The following is a 21,136-nucleotide window of genomic DNA, read 5'->3' as shown; positions in this document are numbered from 1 at the left end:
TGGAGTGACTCGAGAGATACTTCATTTGTAACACACATCTGTAATTTACAGAGGATTTTCGTTTACATGATCTCATTTTACTTTCAGAACAATTTGTAAAGAACATTTGTCACATTTCACAAGTAAGAAACTGCTGCTCAGAAATGAGGCGTGATCACCTTTGGTAAGACCTTTGTTGGTTTTTGGGACGCAGCCTTCTCCCTCCCCACCCACCCCATTACTTCTTCTTAGGAGACTTCCTGTATTTCTCTTAAATATAGATGCCCTTGGGCCTGCTTTACTCTTTAGATAACCTCTCCTACTCATCAGTTTAAACTACCACATCTCAATTGATATCTGCCCAACCTATCTTTCCACAAGCACCTGAACTAGACACAGAGTGACCTGCAGAAACTACTGTTGTCATCAAGCTCGTCCCAAACCTAATTTTTACCCTAGGCCTCCCCTTCCTCCTGTATTCCTTATTCTGTCAAACAGTACAACCAAGCAGTCCGATTCTGAACAGCAGTGCCCCCTGCAGCTTTTCTTTGGCTAATTTCAAATAACAAAACAGAAAGAGGAAAAGCATTGAGGCTCACCACTGGGGGAGAAGTACAGTGCATCCCCAGGTGCACACAAACACGCCAGCAGGAAGTGCACTGCTGCAGGAAGCGCTGGTGCTCAGCAGAGGGACAGGACTGGCAAAAGCCACCAGAGCTCAGAGGTGTGTGGATCCTAAACACTCAGCATTATTTGTTAATACTTTTTGGATCCCGATTTTCAATCTTTTTAAACACAGTCTGAATTTGAAGTTGCTTCAAATATTTCTTTAAAAGCAAGGTTTAAAATCTGAATTCAAAAGATATAGGAATCTTGTATGATAGACAAAACAGATATTATTAGTCTGATTTTACAATTTACTCACTTATTTGTTCAAACATTTACTGAGCACTTCTTAAGGGCCAGGCATGGTGCGAGGCACTGGGATATAACAGTGATTACGACAAAGTCCCTCAAGGAGCTCACAGTCTAATGGTAAACTAGAGTAAACTGAGGCACAGAGTGGTAAATGACTTACCCAATGAGGTAGAAATAGCTAGGTACGTGAAAATGTGGGAGTGGAGCTGGAGAGAGGGCAAGGTACAACTTGTCCTAAGTAAAACCCCTCTGACTGAAGAGCAAGGCTGCATACACAAACATTATAAAAGCTGCTTGCAAAAACCTTAAAAGAGTTTCCAATTTTCACCATGACTGAATTCATGTTTCACAATGAATTCAGCTGTCACCTGATGGCATTTCTCTTACCTGCCCCCAAAGCCACTGGGCATGCCAGCAGCCTGCTGGGAGACAGCAAGCAGGTAGACAGTTTGAAACCAAGAAGTATCCAACTCCAATGTCGGCACTGGGAACCGTATTAAAATACTTTAATTAAATCCACAAACATAAATGTGTAGCACATTTATGATACTTCTACATGTAGAAGTTTGGAAAAACTCTTCTTTAACCCTCATCCAGAGGATTCTAATAAGTTACAGATACCAAAGAAATTAGAGAATTTGTCACTTTCCATATATACATTATTTTGGCTGTACAAGTGTGAAAAGTGTCACTCAGACGTATTTGTAAGTAACCTAAACATTATACAGATATATACAAAGACACCACATTTAAATTCATGTGTACATCTATCGAATGTACAACAGTAACTGCAAGTGTGAACCAGTGTAAGGCAATTTCTTTTGTGATATATGACATACTCCTTGAAGGGAAGAGCAGAGTCCAAGAAGAACTGTCCAGTTCAGCCTGACCGTCTGTTTTCATGACACTCTGTGATGAAGCTATTTCAGGAGGCAAGATGTCTATTTCACTGACAAAAAGCAGTGAATAATTATAAAATGAGTTGTTTTCAAATGTGGAAAGCACAATTCCTCAGCCATCTAAGTGGTGAGCTCCTCAAAGACACTACCGGCCATGATGCGGCTACTGAGACGAGGGCAGAGAGCACTTCATGGATAATTTATTGCTCCGAGAATCAAAGTTGATACGTAATTCTCCACAAAAAATGTTCCCCAAAAACTCGGTAATACAGAAATTCTCAAATGCCATCAGTTGCTTACTTCAAGCAACTCTTCACTTTGCTGAGGATTTTCTTCTGAAAAAGAACAGAGAGAAATTCACTTAGTGAAGGTTTGACAGGCAAATATGTAAAATAACACACAATCTGACTACTTAAAACCCTGAAGACGCCTGGTCAAGATCACATAAACTCAGTTAATGGCACAAGGCTAATTTTTTCAGTCGCTCAAGAATAAACTGTAACTGGAACTTGTGCCTGAAAGCACCCATGAGAGAATGGAGGAAGCCTTCCCTTACTAGCACTTTATTAGTTTCTTTTGGAGGCGTCGTAATTCTTTAGTCTTTGAGTTGTGGTCTGAGTGTGGGCAACAGCCCCATCTTCTGGGCACTACAGGTATTTTCTGTCAGTGAAAGAGCTTCCTATGGGTCCAGCCTGTGGATGACAACCACCCTGGCCTGCAGCGCTTGCTGAGGTTCTCCAGTTGGCTGGGTCTTTGTTCGGATGCTGGCTGGGTACTGTAATGGCTTCTGCCCTGGCCGTCACAAGATGTACTCCCTGCTCAGGCAATTCCACTATTTGGGATCTGCTGTTGGGCAGTGCTGCAAGCTGGGGTCCCAGGTCAGATGGAGTTGCTGCTCCGGCCAGGTGGGTCCAGAGATGACATCCTTAGAAATGTGCGACTGAGGATTAACTCTTATGGAGCGGGCTGTTGGCTGAATTGAGTGAGTGTTCGGCTGCCTGGGTCAAGCAGGTCTAGCCCCTTCCCTTCTCTAAGATGTACAGGAGGGGAAGTCTCCCAGCCAGGTCATGGGCAGGCTCTTTGGCTGAGTGGAGCTGCTTTATGACTAAAAGCCTGCCCTATTCAGAGACCACTGCAAGCTGGTATCATCATGGGACCAAACATAATTCTAAGTTTCCACTGCTTATCAAAATATGACAGCTTATTGAAAATACTGTTGTACTCTTAAATTTCCCTAATCACAAAATTGGCATATTTACCCTCCTCAGGGCGTTCTGGATGTGTGCTCTCAGATGAAGAAGTCCCGACACCTTCAGCCCTTTTGTTACCTGTCTGAGCCTGCTCCACTTCACACAAATAGACGTCGATAGGTCCTTTGGTGCTCCTTATATGCACTGTGATGGAGTCCTAGCAAAAGACACAGGAACCGGCAAGATGAATAATAAATCATATTTTTTCACTCACTAGAACTGCAAAAATCTCAAGACACATTTGAGAAAATCATCTTAGCTGTGTCACATGAAAGCACTGGCCAACTCACAGGCTGAACACAGCTATACTTGATCCTGTGGTAATGGTTTCAGAGCCATCATGAGAGTACCTTAGTACTCAAGGGCCTGTCTTTTTCTACTCAGGACCCGACCCCTTCAAGGAGGCCATACTTGAGTCAAAAATCAGCGTTTTGATGACCAAGAACTCCAGAATACCATAGTCTCACAGGATAAATATGTGCTTCTATTTCCAGGCCAATGAACAGGTCTTGAGATAACTGGAAGGGCCATTCTTTTGTCCAGTTGAAAGAACAGGAAAATATCAAAATATACTTCAAGTAAAACATCAAAAAGATAGTTAGGATTATTTATCAAGGACTGTTATTAACTCATTATGATTTTCACATCCTTTGATTTCAAATTTCCTCAGGATTCATCAAAATACTTTTTCCATATGGTATCAGGCAATTTGAGTGCTTCTACTGGGAATTATGCTAAATTCTTAAGGAACAGCTCCGGTTATAAATGACTGCTTTAACTGGGAGCTAGTCTAACTGTAACAAAGTCTGTTTTCTCCTGTTTAGTGCAGTTAGGCCTGGGCTGGACACACAGACACCACTGCTCCCTCCTGCTCTTCACTGCACTGTGATCTCATACCAGGGTGAGTATGGGGAGATGCAGCCTCTCAGACGGTCTCAGACCCTCACTTGTCCTTGCTATGACTTTCTAGTACCCAGCAAGTGGGCTAGGGAATATCTGTGCTCAGCTTCTAGAGTGCCAGGTCACATCTGGTTTGAATGGTAAATCCCATACAATTTAACAGATATTTCTAAACAGTAAAAGGAACTAATGTTACTCTCAACTGGAAGCCAGCTGAGGACTTCACATTCCACTAAACTAGTTGTCAAACTTCTGTAAAGGGTGAGCCAGTAAATATTTTTGGCTTTGCAAGTCATACTATCCCTGTCACAATCCCTTAACTCTGCCACTATAGTATAAAAGCAGCCAGAGACACAGTATGTAAACAAATGGGCATGTAGCTGTGTCCTGATAAAAGTATTTCTAAGAACAAGAAGGTCAGTTTGCCAACCCCCACATCTTCATGGTCAGGCTCTGGTCAATTGGGCCCATGTGCACAGACTTGAAATGAGACTCTAAGAGAAGCCTCAGGCATGATCAAAGGCTCAGCCAGATTCAGCAATTACAGTCTGAAGCAGCTCATGGCATAGGGAAAAAGCCCAAAGTCCCCAGTGCCCTGGCTGAGACCACACCTTACTTTTGGAACTTTAAGAGAGGAAAATTCTTGGTGGTTCTTCTAAGAAGCAACTATGAAGCCACCTTAACCAGGTCTGAATTCTGGTGATCCTGACAAAGATAACTCATCTTGTGAGCTTTCGGTTCCTCATCTTTAAGATGAGAATAATGACTACTTGATTTGTTGTTAGTTGAAACAAGTTAAAGGGTATGAAGTGCCTTGAGCAGTGTCAGTATGAGACACACAGTGCACATGCACACAACGGCTCTGAAGCAAACTCTGCCTCCCAGGTTCAAGCAACTCTCCTGCCTCAGTCTCCCAAGTTGCTGGGATTACAGGCGCCTATCATCACGCCCGGCTAATTTTTTGTATTTTTAGTAGACACAGCGTTTCAGTGTGTTAGCCAGGATGGTCTCAATCTCCAGAACTCATGATCCGCCTGCTTTGGCCTCCCAAAGTGCTGAGATTACAGGCATGAGCCATGGCGCCTGGCCTTGGATATTTTAAAAATGCAGGGTTACCTACTTCTCTGGGAGCCGGAACATCCAATCTGGTTTCTGCTGGAGCTTTGACTGCAATGACGATCTGTTCGTGGAAGGCCTGAATGCTATGAATGTCTTGATATGTCACATATGCTAGTGTAAAACTCAGTCAAGGATCTCTATGCAGAATGCTATTTATTGGGGAGATAATTTATCTCTAGTAACTCAGTAACACAAGGGTAATGTTAGAATGTCTTTAGTTTTTATGAGATACAAGTTCACAATGAAGGAAAGCAGTAAAAAAAAAATTCATTGATCATTTTTATTATTCACAAAGATTTTGTAGTGTTTTACAATATTTCCTCAACCTAAAGAGTTTAAGCTATACTATTATAATGATAATTTCTAGAGAAAAATATTAATAAAGTCCAAATCCCTAACACAAATATAGCTCATGAAGAAATTCAAATTTTCATTTGATTCCCTTTTCAGCTACAGTAAGCTAGATCTTACTATAACTTTAAGAAAAAACATTCAGGACTCATCCCCTAAAATCCATAAAAAGGTGTAAACAACTTAGAGACTGTTTCTCAAGACTGTTATGTTCATTACTTCATCCGAAATGATTTTCCTTCTCACTATCTGAGTCTCTTTCGTCCTGTTTCACTGTACTGTCTCAAATTTTACCTCAAATTTACTGGGTTTCCCTAGCACTGTTTTTTTTCCCAATTGGCTGCAGTAATGTTGGTGCTTATTTTTCTTTTCCTTCCAATAACTGTACTGTAGGAATAGAGGTTTCTGACTGCTAGAGAGTTTTAAGTAAATCTGAGGTATGGAATATCTTAGAATCAGTGACCCCCTCACAAAGGGTACCACGGGAACAGCACAGTGTACAGGTCTAAGACACCTAGGAGGTCAGTACCAAAGACAAGGCTCCCCCAGGCCCATTCCCCAGTTCCCAGAGACACTGAGTTTCAAAGGAAAACTGCTATTAAGCAAAACATGCTTCTGTGGACACAAATGGCAGTTGAAGCACCACTTACTTCAATGGCAATTCACTCTGTTTCAGAATCAACTTCCGTTTACAAATTTCTAGGAAAAACATGAATTTCACAAAAGCCAACAAAAATTTATTATCTTTACAGTATTCAGACTATAAAAATGAATGCTCCACTGTTTTAAGTGGCAGCATTGACCTTGGTTTGATACTATACCCGAGGTCATCTTCCAGAATTTAATCTAAGAAACGCCACACCGAAGTTAAAACAACCTACTGCGTACGCTGTGTATGTTTGAGGCTACACTACCAACTTGTACTTACTTAAACTTGTTTTTTGTTGAGATGGAGCTTCGTTCTTGCAATGGCACAATGTTGGCTCACCACAATCTCCACCCCCCCAGGTTCAAGCAATTCTCCCGCCTCAGCTTCACGAGTAGCTGGGATTACAGGCATGCGCCACCACGCCCGGCTAATTTTGTATTACTTTAGCTTGCAATGGTCTAATTTTATATTTTAAATATATAAATTAAGTCCCCAAGCTGACTCTACTATCTAAGTAATCTGCTCTGGAAGGAGAAATTTTAAAAACGTACAGACTTAAAGGATATCTTCCATTTTCTTTGTCATCTGTTAACGCAAACAGCTGCTGAGCACAATCCTTAATTAACTCATCCAAAGCATCTTCCATTGCTGATAAGTCAGAAAGTTCCTCCTGCAGCTTCTTTTGTTGAGGAACTGCTCCAAAATTGCTAAGATCAGATCCTCTTTAAAAGAAAAAAAAATCACCATCAATACCAACTAGGAGATAACAAAGGAATTTGACGTTAGGTTATGGAACCTCAAATGTTTACCATGGGTGTTTTCCACAACAGAAAGTAGGGACTTTCAACTTCTGCCGTCTTTGTTCTAGACAGCCATTATTCCTCCTGTATATAAATTATTCATAGTTCCTCTTACAGTCTTTTGCAAAAAATAAAAAATACATTACACTCTAACAGAAATTAATAATAGCAGAGACAGCCTAAGGAAGCAGAAAGAGCACTGAACTAAGAGTCAGTAATATCCAGCTTAAGCCTCAGTCCTATACTTACAACACAGCTTCTGGTAAGTTAGTGGCAATCTTATAGTACTTGAATTCCTACATATGAAAAAAAAAAGTGTTGGCTAAATGATGGTTCCTCTGCTAAAATGTGATGAGTCTGTATTTTTCCCTAGTGTATGCATTCCATCTGAATACAACAGTTATATTCATTATCATAAAAAAGACGTATTTTCTGGCCAGGCTTGGTGGCTCACACCTGTAATCCTAGCACTTTGGGAGGCTGAGGAGGGCAGATCACCTGAGGTCAGGAGTTTGAGACCAGCCTGGCCAACATGGTGAAACCCCGTCTCTACTGAAAATATAAAAATTAGCTGGGCATGGTAGTGCACAGTTGTAATCCCAGCTACTGGGGAGACTGCAGTGGGAGGATCTCTTGAACCCAGGAGGCAGAGGTTGTAGTGAGCCCGAGATCAAGACACCGTACTCCAGCCTGGGTGACAGAACAAGATTCTGTCTCGAAAGAAAAAAAAAAGACATACATATTCTCTTTAGTTATTAGGTCTACTCCAATATGATATGATCAGGCAACAGTTATTTTCGTTTTTTTCTTTCAATTTTAATGAAAAAAATTTGAGGACCTTGAAGGAGAAAGGTCCTTGCCTTTATCTTTTATCTTTTGCTTGGTAGTTTTCAAATCTGATTCTAATCAGCGATTCACAATGCCAGTTGATTTCAACTCTTAAGATGTTTTTTACTGTCATTTAGTAAGCATGCTCAAATTAGAATTCAACCTGTACTTCTGTACTATTGAAAAAATAACCTCTTTTATGAATCCCTTTCCTCTAAATACTAAGTTAGTTATTTAGGGTCTTTGCTGGCAGGTTTTAATTTGCCTGAGAGGTCACTATGAACTTACTTGCTGCAACTACTTCTCCCTGTCCCAAAATACTTGCCTATTCTAGGTGTAAGAGCTTTTTTCTTATGGTGTGCACACATAAATACCATTCTTGACATCAATGTCTTAAGCTCCTCTTTCCCTGGGATCCCTTCTAATCATGTCAAGTCTTTAGCAACTTCCTTTTAGACACTGTCTAATTTTTTTTTTTGAGATGGGAGTCTTGCTCTGTCATCCAGGCTGGAGTGCAGTGGCATGATCTCGGCTCACTGCAACCTATGCCTCTGGGTTCAAGTGATTCTCCTGCCTCAGCCTCCCAAGTAGCTGGGACTAAGGTGTGCGCCACCACGTCCAGCTAATTTTTGTATTTTTAGTATAGACAGAGTTTCACTCTGTTGGTCAGTTGACCTTGATCTCTTGACCTCAATCTCTTGACCTCATGATCTGCCTGCCTCGGCCTCCCGAATTGCTGGAATTTCAGGCATGAGTCACCACGCCTGGCCTGAATTTTTTTTTTTTTTAATAATCAGGGCAGTGTTTCAAACACCCCACTATGTCATAACCACCTGAGCTACCTGTTCAGAATGTACTTTCCTGCTTTCCCTCAGAACTACTGAACCACAGCTCCAGAGGCAGGACACCTCTAGATGTTTAGTACACTTAACGTGTGAAATCTACTGTTTTACAACCTTAACAGGTTTTCCCAATGTCAATCATCAATTGAAAGTGAGGAAATACTTCTTAAAAAATGTATGTACTCTGTAGGATGGTGCAAGAAAATTTTAGAATCCTCTTCTATCAAGAAGTCGTACCTTTGTTTGACATTGTCAAAACACTGCTACTATGCAGTTTGTTTTAAGCATGGAATTGTCACTTGGTGAGAGGGAAGAAAAGCCATGAAAAGTTTGAAAGCAACTCACATCCACCGAATGTGATTCTTGGATTTTTTTTCAACGAGTTCGATGCCGTCTAAGACATTGGTGATGTCATAAACCCTCCGCTTCCGGACTCCCAGTTTTGTTGCAACCTTATTTAAGTCCAGAATACCCCCCGGGGCAGATCTGACAAGGTCCATAAACTTTCGAGTTAAATAAACCAGTGATACATCAAAACGAGGTCTCTTCACTTTTAGGGCTTCTGGGAAACAAAATAAACATATTTGCAAAATTTTAAATAACATTCCTCAACTCGTTTAAAAAAATCATCTGTTTACTCTTGATCAGACAGCAAACATCTACAAAAATTCCCACACATTGACCAAATCAAAGCTGATTTCTATGAAATACATTTCTCAAATTGGATAAAAAAAATTTACTGGCCTATCCCGGGTCTAAACAAAGGCTTTCGATTTAAATAAAGGAGTATCTGAAATCTGCAACCAGTGTCCACTCCAATTCATGCGGATTTTTACAAGTCCACTGCATCTTCTCAGACAAAGCAGCGAGTTTACATTTGCATCCACACCACTCTCAGGAATAGAATTAGACATGATTTTTAAAATTAAATTTCTCATTTGGTCTTCAAGTTAAGGAATTCTTTACAAAGCAAAGGCAGAGAACTGGCTTTTTTCCCCTTTTAACGACTCTATCCATGTCACAGTTTAAGTTGTGTGATGAATTTTTTGAAAGAGCCCAAACTAGTCTTCGATTAAGACAATGAAAACAAACCTTGATCAAAAGTGGTATCTCTGTTTTTAAAAATATTCACTACCCTATTTAACAGATAGACAAATGAAACCAAAATTATCCCTCTAATTCCTTCACTCACTACGATGATTCACGGTTTTCACACACACACACCTCTAATACACTCATGCTTGTGTGTCAATCATATACATAGTTTTTAAAAACAAAAATAGGACCGTGCAATTTTGCGACATGTTCTTTTAATGCAATATTGTGAACATCCTGACATGTCAACGAATGTATTGCAACGTTTTTCTTAATGGCTGCATACTTAACTGTACGCAGTATTTGCTATTTATCCCAATATCAGAAATTCAGGCTGTCTCCAACTTTACTATTTTGCTTAAAACATCAATGAATCTTTTTGTGGTTAAATTATTGTATGTCCCCTTAGCTGGACATTTTTTTTTTTTTTCGAGACGGAGTTTCGCTCTTGTTACCCAGGCTGGACTGCAATGGTGTGATCTCGGCTCACCGCATCCTCCGCCTCCTGGGTTCAGGCAAGTCTCCTGCCTCAGCCTCCCGAGTAGCTGGGATTATAGGCACACACTACCATGCCCAGCTAATTTTTTGCATTTTTAGTAGAGACGGGGTTTCACTATGTTGACCAGGATGGTCTCGATCTCTCGACCTCGTGATCCACCCGTCTCGGCCTCCCAAAGTGCTGGGATTACAGGCTTGAGCCATAGCTGGACATTTTTAAGGAATTCTGATATGCACTGCTAAACTGCTATTCAGGTTGTAGGTTCTACTCATTTCATGCACTATACACGGGCCTCATCTCATGCCCTTGCCAGAACTAAGTATCTTGTCATCTTTTCCAATTTGCTACATTTGATACTAAGAAAAGGTTCCTATGGCTTGGTTTGCAGAAGAAATAATCTCTAAAATAACTTTCCTGTCATTCTAGTGTGGAATATATGACTTTCCTTTTCTTTACTTCCAAAGCACACCACAGTCAGTATGCCTCAAAGACATGTCCATCCTACCTTCAGCCAGAAATGTCCTTACTCAGAACCTCCACAATGTCACCTTTAGTTTAAAGACCACTGGCGGTTACTTCAGGAACAAAGGGACATATTTCATAATATAAATGTCTTCTCTCTGGAGCCCATTCTTACACTTAAGATTAAATAGGGGTAAATTAGGAAATTTGAAAGGATTTTTAACTGGAAGTAGGTCACAATTCTACAACAAACTCAGGAAGATTACAAATGAGAAATTATAATTTTAAAAAGCATATATTTAATTATACTAATTATTAACAAGGCATGGTCTTATATTATGCTCAGGATAAGTCTATTTCTATGATGTCATTTTATAAAGAATGCGTATAACCAAATACCGAAAACGTGACAGTTGCTGAGGGGATCTAAATAGGACTACAGAGGTCTTCAAACCAAAGCAACTGCATAGTCTAATAAGGAACTCTATTACGTCCCTTAAGTGCTAAGAGAGGTATTCAGTCACCCGATGGCACAAAATAAAACCTTCACTGGAGTGGGGAACTGAGAAGGCCTCCTGATGGGAGTACACTGGGCACAGGGAACAGCAGGGTGAATGCGAGGTGTTTGCTCACTCTGACGGAGGGTGAGGGGCTGAAGTGAGGGAAAGGAAACCACACCTCAGAAGACAAAGCAGCCTTAGAGAACCTGGGGTGCTTTGGGAATCACAGGCGGCACAGCTTGAGCCATGGAGGAGGGTGGCATGCTGGAAGAAGAGGCTGCAGCGTTAAGAAACAGCCTGTGGGGGCCTTGTCTGTTCTAGCCATTCTCTATTGCCTTGTTCCTTTTAATATGAAATGACTTATCGATTTAATACAAACACTTAAAGTCACATATACGCAGAACCGGGGTTTTCTCCATATGTAACAGAGTGTCACTGAAGAACTTAGGTTGAATGATATCATAATCCCATTTCTGTATTAGACAAATCCCTCTGGATTTTTCTAGCATGCAGGCTGGAAGCTGGCTGCCTTCTAAGAAGACCCAGCAACTTCAGCTACAGAGGAAGTTAGACCCTGAACTAGGAGAAGCAATTCAATGCAGTGGTAAAGACTCCAGGCTCTTGCATCAGAGAAGCAAGTGACTCTGAGCAAGTCACTTAACCTCCCTGGGCCTTTATAAAATGAGAATTCTAATCCACACCTATGTTTTGAAGGGTGGTGTGACAGTCCATGCAGAGAGCTTCAGACAGTGCCAGCTTCAGACAGTGACTATACGGGCAGGCACTATACGGGTTCAATAAATGTTAGGTATTATTATAAATTGGAGGTATGGGACAGATGCCAGAAACACATCAAAGGTGAAGTTGAGCAAACTTGGTGACCAACTAGGGGTGAGACTGTGGCAGGCACTGAGGAAAAATGAAGGGTTAGTATTTCTAAGATCCACAATGACATATCTGTGCACTATCCATCCACTGAGATTAGGAAACTGAGGTGGGGCAACCTATCACAAAGACTTCCAGAAGGATAGGGAACTAGAGCTACTTACACCCTACCTCCTTTAACAGACATCCTAAACACTAACCCAAGATAAGGAACAAGAAAGAAAGAGTAAATTTCTCTACCAGGAGGCATTCTGAGAAAACAGCCTTAAATAGAGACTGTTCTGTGGAGAAGAAACTGGCACTTGGGCACATTATTCAACTCATAACCTCAGGAGTTTTTACTAAAACTTGAAACTTTACATTTCAGTGTACAAATATCACATTTCATTTCAGTTTCTCATCAACTCACATATTTAAAACAAATCATTTTAATTATATGAAGTTCAAACCGACAAAACCTAAAACCTATTCAGGAATCAACTTACTTCTCATGGACACATATTGTACGTTATCTTCTAAATTAATCCTTATTTTTGATGGCTGAAAAAAAGATAAAAAATTTAACTTAGTGATTTTAAAACAACAATGCAAACAAATAGCATTTTCTCTACAATATCAAGGTCTGGGAATATGAATACAGTGACTGGCCTGGCACACCGGCTCCTGCCTGTAATCCCAGCACTATGAGAGGAGGCCGAAACAGGTGTATCGCCTGAGGTCAGAAGTTTGACACCAGCCTGGCCAACATAGTGAAATCCTGTTTCTACCAAAAATACAAAGAGTTAGCTGGGCATGGTGGCAGGCACCAATAATCCCAGCTACTTGGGAGGCTGAGGCAAGAGAATCACTTGATTCTGGGAGGTGGAGGTTACAGTGAGACGAGATCGCGCCACTACACTTCAGCCTGGGCACTAGAGCAAGACTCCATCTCTAAAAAAAAAACAACCCCCCCCAACACACACAAAGAATACGATAATTACTGAATATATCAGCTACTGAAGATAAAAGGAACATGAAGATCACTACGACACTGTCCCTGACTTGGGAACACTCAGCAGAAATATGATCTATCTCAACCAACACATGCTCACTGCTTGCTATTAAGTATAAGTGGTTCCCAAAAATTTGCTCACAAGCTTTCATAGGCAGCTATGCATTCCCAGTACAATTAATGTAAAAACAGGAGCATTTCTAATAATGGAAAATAATGCATGCTGTGGATAACTAGAAACTTCTGCATTAAAGTTTCTTTTAAATTTCTGAAACAACCAGGAAATTAGTAGAAGCTCCATTATCAATGCTCACCAATTTTACCAGCTATTTAGAAGTAATATTTAGAAATTTTTTGTAAAATATAAATAAAATGAAATCAAACCTTAAAATGAAAGCATATGAACAGAAACTCCTAGTAACATCAATGTTAATGTGCCTTCAGACAGGCTGTAATCAGGTTCAACTCTTATCTAAGAAAAAACTGGCCACAAAGCGAAACCGGGGCAAGTGAATTCCACAGGTGCCCTAGGAAGAGAATCAACAGTAGTACTATGGATATACCCAGACAGGGAAATCACAGAAGGATTCATGGCAAAGGTAGCCCCCAGGTGGGCCTTGCCAAGCAAACCGGATTTGTCTGAATAAACAACTGTGGGGAAAGAAGAAACAGACGGGATTGTAGTGCTGGAAATGAACCAAGGTGCGAAGATATATACGGCATGTTTCTGGGAACCCACCTAAGTGGTCAGTGTGAAAGTGACTTGATTTTGAAGCTGGGAGGGTATGCTGGCACCACATAAAACTCATGCTGAAGAGTTTGGACTTTATGTCATAACCAGTAGAGAATTACCAAAGGTTTCTGAACAAGACTAGGACATAATGAAGTAAATGGTTTAGAAATGTAAGTATGGCAGCAATACAGCAAAGGACTGGGAAATGAGCAGGCCTGAAGGCAAGGTAAGCAGTTAAGAAGCTCTTTGTTAATATTAACAATATTCTTGGCACAATGATTTCCTTACCCTCTATGACAAGACCACAGCATCTACCAGCAAATTAACCTGATATGGAATACTTCCATCAAGATAGAATCCCACTGTAAAATTAACTTAGTTGTCAGAACTGAACACACAGACGGGCCAGGAATGCTGGCCTTGGGGGCAGGGACAGTGTCTGGCCAGCTCTCTCAAACAGTGGTAACAATGGTGACTTGCAAACACGGTATCCAACAGTGAAACTCTGAAGTGGTCCTACAGTCAGACACTAGACAAGTGCAACCAACTGCCACTGCTATTTTTACATTTTACCCTTGCTAGCAGTATGAGACAGGCCAGCTATTGTAAGAAGATTCTTGAATGAAAAGAAAAAAAATTCATCCTTATCATATTGATTTGAAACACATATAAACAAATATCCTAAATTATTATATATAAGCTCAGAGGTGCCTTGGTGTAGAGGTTCCCGTTCTTTTTTTTTTTTTTTTTTTTTTTTGAGACAGAGTTTCGCTCTTGTTACCCAGGCTGGAGTGCAATGGCGCGATCTCGGCTGACCGCAACCTCCATCTCCCGGGTTCAGGCAATTCTCCTGCCTCAGCCTCCTGAGTAGCTGGGATTACAGGCACGCGCCACCACGCCCAGCTAATTTTTTGTATCTTTAGTAGAGACGGGGTTTCACCATTTTGACCAGGATGGTCTCGATATCTTGACCTCGTGATCCACCCGCCTCGGCCTCCCAAAGTGCTGGGATTACAGGCTTGAGCCACAGTGCCCGGCTTCGAGGTTCCTGTTCTTAATTCAGGTCTTACATACTGGCTCCCAAAGAGGCTGCCTCACTACCTACCTACGCATTCTAGAGGGGCATCTTCTCTGCTCCACACCGCCCTACCCATCTCATCTAGGCAGTGGATCACAGGCTGGTACAGGGATAACACCTCAATTAGGCATACGAAAAAAGATGGCTTTGTTTTCCCTACTCTTTGCTATTAATGCAGTTCCACTACATATTGGCTATATTGATATATGTGGGAAAACAGTCTCCAACAGCATTCTTTTTTTCCTCTTTGAGCATAAAAACACTCTCTTGAGGAATCACAATAGTACCATTGCCCCTCAGGGGCAGACAGCATATACAGATAAATAGAAAGATGGTAAGTAGGTAGATTGTTTGCATGTTAGCTGCAAAATGAATGCAGAAGGCAGAAATTTACAAAATGAAAATCACTAGGCTGCTCTCGGGCCCTGACAGAGCACACAGCTCTCTTGGAGCCAGCAGCTTCTGCGGCAAGACCGCGTATTTTTTCAAGTTCCAAGCTATTTCACCACTGCTCCAAACCACCTATCTAAACAGGTATACTTTTATGTGTAGCTATGAAGAGCTTCTTCAAAGGTGGAAGAAATAAAGAAAATGTGAATTTCAAAGACTAAAATGCAAAGCAGTGCCTACAAGCTGGTTAGACATCGCTGTATACAGATGTTTCTCTGTACCAATTCTGTTTTGGGGACCAATATTCCTTCAAGAGGTCTTTGGAAATATACCATTCTCAAAATTATTACATTCTCACTCATTCCAGTTTTCCTTATTTTTCAATATGCAGACCAAGTTCTACCTCTAACCAAGGCTATTTTCTCCCTTCTCGAAGTCCAGATCCTCTGGGACCCTCTTTCCGGTCTGTGCTTGGATGACAACTTCAGACTCCCTGACTTTTGGATTCCAGGAGTTACCCTAGCAGCTTCCAAGGTTCTCATGCTATGGACTCGGACTGAGCCATGTAACCAGCATCCCAGGGTTTCCAGCTTGCAGCCAGCCAGCCTGTGTGGGACTTCTCAGTTTTCATAAACATGAGCCAACTTCCCTAATAAATCCCCTCTCGTATCTCCACATGCAATCATGCATCTTCTTAGAATCATTAGGTGATTTTGTTGTGTGAACATCACAGTGTTTAAACAAACGTAGATGGCATAGCCCACTACACACCCAGGCTATATGGTATAGCCTATTGCTGCTAGGCTGCAAACTTGTATAGCATATGATTGACTGAATACTGCAGACGACGGTAACTAACAATGGTATTTGTGCATCTACACATAGAAAAGGTAATGTTTGGTGTTAAGACCATTATGATGGCCACAATGTCACTAGGTGACAGAAATTGTTCAGCTCTATCATAATCTCACAGGACTACCTCCGTATATGTGGTCCACCACTCACCGAATCATGCAGTACATGATTGTGTGTATATATATATATATATATATACACACTATTGGTTCTGTCTCTCCAGAGAAACCTAATACATATTTGGTACTAGAAATGGAATGGGTCATACTTGCACCTCACCTTTAAAGGCCTGTTGGGACTTGGGTCTAGTTATAGGTCTAGATGCAAAGAGGGGTGGTGGGGATGGGTCCTGATGAGAATCAGCATTGTCTTGGCTGGGAACTAGCAATGTTTCAGAGGAGGCCATTACTATTTTCACAGGCAATGCAGAATCAATCCCCCCAGAAAGGGATGGAAAGGCTGATACCACTGTAGGTGGAAATGCTACTGCCCCTCTGGCAAACAAGACTCATCCGAATTTAGGGGCTCAATGTGTCCAGCCTCATCTTCCCACATAATCCCATACAAACTTGCAGAGATCTCACTCTTTCCCAACCAATACCCTCACTTTAACAGTAGATGCTCCGCGAGGCTAAGAGAGTTCAACTTTCATTGTGATATGCCAGTTGCACGATGAAGGCTTGTGTTTCATTTTCAGGAGTTTCAGCCCTGTGGCTACAGGATAGAAAACTCTAACCCAGGGCACACTTAGAAACTTTTAGGTCACTTATGTAGCGCTCCAGTCATGAAACTGAATCCCCGAGCTCATCCTTTTCTTTCGTCATGTTGTTTAAAGACACTAGGAGCAACCAACCAACGCCATCATAATCCTTGTTTTTCCAAAAATGTCTGAAAGTGTCACTCAATTATTTGCCTCTTCTAAGTGGTGAATTATAATGTCAAAGGCATGTATTCTGCATATCTATAAACAGTTCGAGTCAAGGGCTACCAGTGCTCTCTCTATGAGAAGTAGAGCCCTTGGCATTTTTAGGTTCTAATCAGATTAAAGAACCAGTTCTAAAAATCCCAATTAAGGAAACTCATCCTTAAAATTCTGTTCCCCTAGAACCATTCCTGGTACCAAATCTGTATTAGTATTGCTCTGTCTCTCTGGAGAACCCTGATCGATACAGCAATAACTTTAATTTTAGATATACAGTAGTCCACCCTGTGTATCTAAAACCACAGTGGATACCTAAAACCACAAAGAGTACCAAACCCCTGTGTATACTATTTTTTTCCTATTCATACATACCTGTGATAACGTTTAATTTATAAATCGGGCCTAGTAAGAGATTAACAGCTAATAATAAAATAGAACAATTACAGCAATATACTACAATGAAAGTTTTATGAATGTGGTCTCTTTCTCAAAATATCTTATTATATTGTAGATCTTAGCAACCTTAGAATAAGGTATTTTTTTCTTTCCTTACTAAGAACTTAGATCTTTTCACTTAAAGGAAACACCTTCATCAATTCTCTTAGGCATACTGGAATTGCCAGCATCATTACTCTTGTGCGTTGGGGCCATTACTAAGTAAAATAAGGGTTACTTGAACACAAGCACGGTGACAGTTGTTCTGAGAATCGAGACAGTTACTAAGAGACTAAGGGCAGAGAGCAAAGACAGCATGGGAACTCTGGACAAAGGAAGATTTGGGTGCTGGGTAGTACTGGACATCTGGAGATTTCATCACACTGCTGAAATGGCAAGCAATTTAATACTAATGAATTGTTTATTTTAAATTTTCATTTAAATTTTAATATTTTGGGAGACCACAGGTTAACTAAAATCAAGGAAAGTGAAACCTCAGATGGGGGGATTAACAGGAGTTTGAAACCTAAGTAAGGAAAGTCTAGCAGACAGTTGGAAAACCCTGAGGGAGATTTATAGATTTGGGAATTGTGACATGGTAACTGAAAATACCAGAAGTATATGTCTAAGATTTCAAGGGATGTCTCTATCTGCTGATATTACATGCGAAGTGGTTTTTCCACAGTGAGCTGAGTTTTTATCAAATTCTCATATTTTAAGACCACCAATACAGATGGTACCAATACACAGTTTGACTCTCAAATAACACACGTTTTAAATGTGTGGGTCCACTTATATGTCAATTTTCTTCACCCCCTACCACCCCTTATTTAGCAAAACCAATTCCTCCTCTTACTCTTCATCAGCCTACTCAATATGACGACAAGATAAAGACCTTTACGATGATCTAATTCCCCTCAATAAAGGCTATCTCTTATTTATGATTTTCTTAATAACATTTTCTTTTCTTTAGCTACTTTATTATAAGAATACAGTATCTAATACAGGTAAACATAAAAGAAGTGTTAATCAACTGTTTACATTATCAGTAAGGCTTCCAGGATACAGTAAACGTTTGAGGGAGTCAAAATTATATTCAGATTTTGAATTTCATGGGATTTGGTGCCCCAATCCCTGAGTCAAGGATCAAATGTAGATAGTAACAGAAGTCATGGGAGGAGTGAATGAACTCCCCTAAGAAGAATGTGTAGAGATGGTAGAAGAGAACCCGAATAACATCAACATATGGCCAGCTGCGGTGGGAAGAATGCTTGAGCCCAGGAGTTCAAGACCAGCCTGGGCCTTGTAGGGAGGCCTCCATCTCTAAAAATAAAAACTAAAAATTAGCCAGGTGTGGTGGCATGTGCCTATGGTCCCAGCTACTTGGGAGGCAGAGGCAGGAGGATCACTTTGGGAGGTCGAAGCTTCAGTAAGCCATAATCATGGCACTGCGCTCCAGCCAGGGTGACAGAGTGAGAGTCTGTCCCGGAGAAACAAACAAACAAAATCAACATGAAGGAATGGGAAGAGGATGAGGACAAGGAGAGGCCAGAGAAGCAGATGGAGTATCAATGTCAAGGAAACTCAAGGGAGAGTTGTGTCAAAACTACAACAGCTGATGGAAATGACAAGATTGTTCACAACCCAACAGCTGATGGAACTGACAAAATTGTCAGTTAGCAAGGTCTTCTTAGAGGTGTGCTTAGGGTAGGGGTCCCCAGGAGTGGGTTAGGTGGTAATAAGGGACGATCAAGTGTAACAGTGAGTGTAAATAACTTTTTCAAGTTTAGCTGTGAAGGGGAAGAGAGACAGTAGATGGGAGGGAATATGGGAGTGATCAATTAAGGGAGTGATCTTTTAAGATGGGGATGGATTTACAATGCAGTTTTAGTAGTGAAGAATGTATCATTTGGTTGAAACTTGGAGGTTCAACCCAAGTTTCTCCACTTACTATCTAGCCACAGGCAAGCCAGCATTACATACATCTCCAAGTCTGTTTTGGCAACCGTAAAACAAGAATAATCATCTTTTATTATAAAACACTGCTGCGAGAAATTAGGCAATGATCACAAACTATTTGGCATGGGGACCAGAATTAATGGCTTGGGAAATGTTTAATTACTAGTAGTTATAGGAAGAAAGCAGCAAAGAAATGAAAACTATGGGGAGAGGCTGGGGGCAGTGGCTCACGCCTGTAATCCCAGCACTTTGGGAGGCCGAGGCGGGTGGATCACCTGAGGTAGGAGTTCGAGACCAGCCTGGCCAACATGGTGAAACCCTATCCCTACTAAAAATACAAAAATTTGCCAGGTGTGGTGGCGCATGTCTATGATCCCAGCTACTTGGGAGGCTGAGGCAGGAGAATCGCTTGAACCTGGAAGGCGGAGGTTGCAGTGAGCTGAGATTGCGCCATTGCACTTCAGCCTGGGCAACAACAGTAAAACTCCATCTCGGGGGTGAAAGAAAACCCAGAAAGAAAGAAAGAAAAAGGATAAGAAAAAAAAAAAGAAAGAAAAAGAAAATACGAGAGAAATGGAAAAGGATGCATTTGTTAAGGGCCCTGAAAACTGCAGAGAGTAAAACTGCTGGTCGAGAACAAGAGTATAAAAAATCAGCTTTGGCAGGAAGGGGAGCCAAATCTCCTAAACATTTTCTCTGTCAAACAGGTGGGGAGATAATGTGCTGAACGGGAGCTGTGACGTGGGAAATATGAAGCGTGGACAAGGTTTTAAACGGCTGCAGTAGAGTAAAAGGATGGGAGAGGAGGCAGAAGAGAACAAATGATAGGTTGCAGAGGTACAGCTAGAGTTGGAAGAAGGAGAAAAACATGGATTTTCTAATGCAAAGTTGAGCAATTTTCTCCAACAGTGCCCTCAAGTTCCGACGTAAAAGGGAAGAAGACTGACACCACGTCTGCGAGCAGGCGCTGAAACCAGAAAGGCGGGAGAGCGCAGTTCGCAGCACGTGACGGGCAGCGCCTGGTCCAGGGGGAGCAAACGACCGAGACGACGACCCGAGGGGTTGGCGGCAGCGCGGGGAGGAGGGGGCCGGATCTGGGAGACCCCCGCCCGCGCCCGTCCCGTCCCGGCGCTTACCAGCAGGCCCTCCACGTTGATAGGGTCTCGGCACCGACGGCGAACTGTCTCCTCCGCCGGGTCCAGTAGGAGACTGGGCAACTTCCTCGCTGGCCGCTGCTGACTCATGTTGCCCAGCCGGGCGTCCCGCTCCCCTCGCACCCCGAGAGCTCTCCCGCCCTCTCGCGCCTAGCTCGAGCGCCGCCCCCCAAGCGCCGATTTCCAAGGGCCCAGCACTTAACGGGTCTGCGGCCTGCTCCGAGGCGCCGCCCGGCTAGGCCGTCCCGCCTGCGGGAAAACGCGCCACGGCTTCACGTGCCCTGGAGCTCCGGCCGCAGACGAGACAGGAGGAGGGAAACCCGCGCCTCTCAGGTCGCCTGGACCGCCATCTTCCCGCATGCGCACTGTACCGCCCCCCGCGCATGCCCTCCGCGGCCGGAACGCTCCCACGCAGCGATCCTCTCCTGGCTGCCGGAGCCTTGAAAACCCGGACCGCGGTGTTCACGGAGAGGACGGCAAAGGAAAAAGAAGAGGTGGAGCTGGATTTTAGAGGAAGGGGACGGGGGTGAGAGAATAGAAAGCAGCAGCCGGGGAAAACGCAGCGCCCGCCTGGAATTCTCGACGCTGATAACTGAAAGTTCTGAGCTGCACAGATGTTCATTTATTCTCTTTTTTAAAAAAT

The 21,136-nt window shown here is 42.1% G+C and overlaps 1 protein-coding gene across 7 annotated transcripts; it reads right to left on the bottom strand.

Annotated features, from left to right (window-relative positions):
- E2F6 (E2F transcription factor 6) lies at positions 1-20,862 on the bottom strand. 7 transcript variants are annotated; one of them, XR_013526167.1, is made up of 7 exons: positions 20,476-20,862; positions 12,462-12,516; positions 8,881-9,097; positions 6,632-6,787; positions 5,063-5,181; positions 3,056-3,203; positions 1-2,131 (listed from the first exon to the last, which is right to left on the bottom strand). XR_013526167.1 is itself a non-coding variant. In XM_078348513.1 (7 exons), exons 1-6 carry the CDS (start codon positions 20,581-20,583, stop codon positions 3,145-3,147), a joined length of 714 nt encoding a protein of 237 aa, XP_078204639.1. In that variant the 5' UTR covers positions 20,584-20,862; the 3' UTR covers positions 1-2,131; positions 3,125-3,144. The 7 variants fall into 7 exon arrangements, 6 of the variants coding, with proteins under 6 accessions (XP_078204639.1, XP_002758072.1, XP_008979373.1 ...); XM_078348513.1 differs by having other exon boundaries at positions 3,125-3,203; XM_002758026.5 differs by having other exon boundaries at positions 5,067-5,181.
- Positions 20,863-21,136: the final 274 nt, after the last annotated feature.

This window comes from Callithrix jacchus, chromosome 14 (assembly GCF_049354715.1).
Source record: "Callithrix jacchus isolate 240 chromosome 14, calJac240_pri, whole genome shotgun sequence".
NCBI lineage: Eukaryota > Metazoa > Chordata > Mammalia > Primates > Cebidae > Callithrix > Callithrix jacchus.
The sequence above is the reverse complement of the archived record's forward strand: the minus strand, read 5'-3'. Positions and strand labels throughout refer to the sequence as shown.

Coding starts and splice junctions, on each gene's coding strand:
- E2F6 (XM_002758026.5), bottom strand. CDS start 20,583: ATGAGTCAGCAGCGGCCAGCGAGGAAGTTGCCCAGTCTCCTACTGGAC. Junction 9,098..12,461: donor ACAATATGTGTCCATGAGAA/GTAAGTTGATTC, acceptor TTTGTTTCCCAG/AAGCCCTAAAAGTGAAGAGA. Junction 6,788..8,880: donor AAGAATCACATTCGGTGGAT/GTGAGTTGCTTT, acceptor TTTCTTTTAAAG/AGGATCTGATCTTAGCAATT.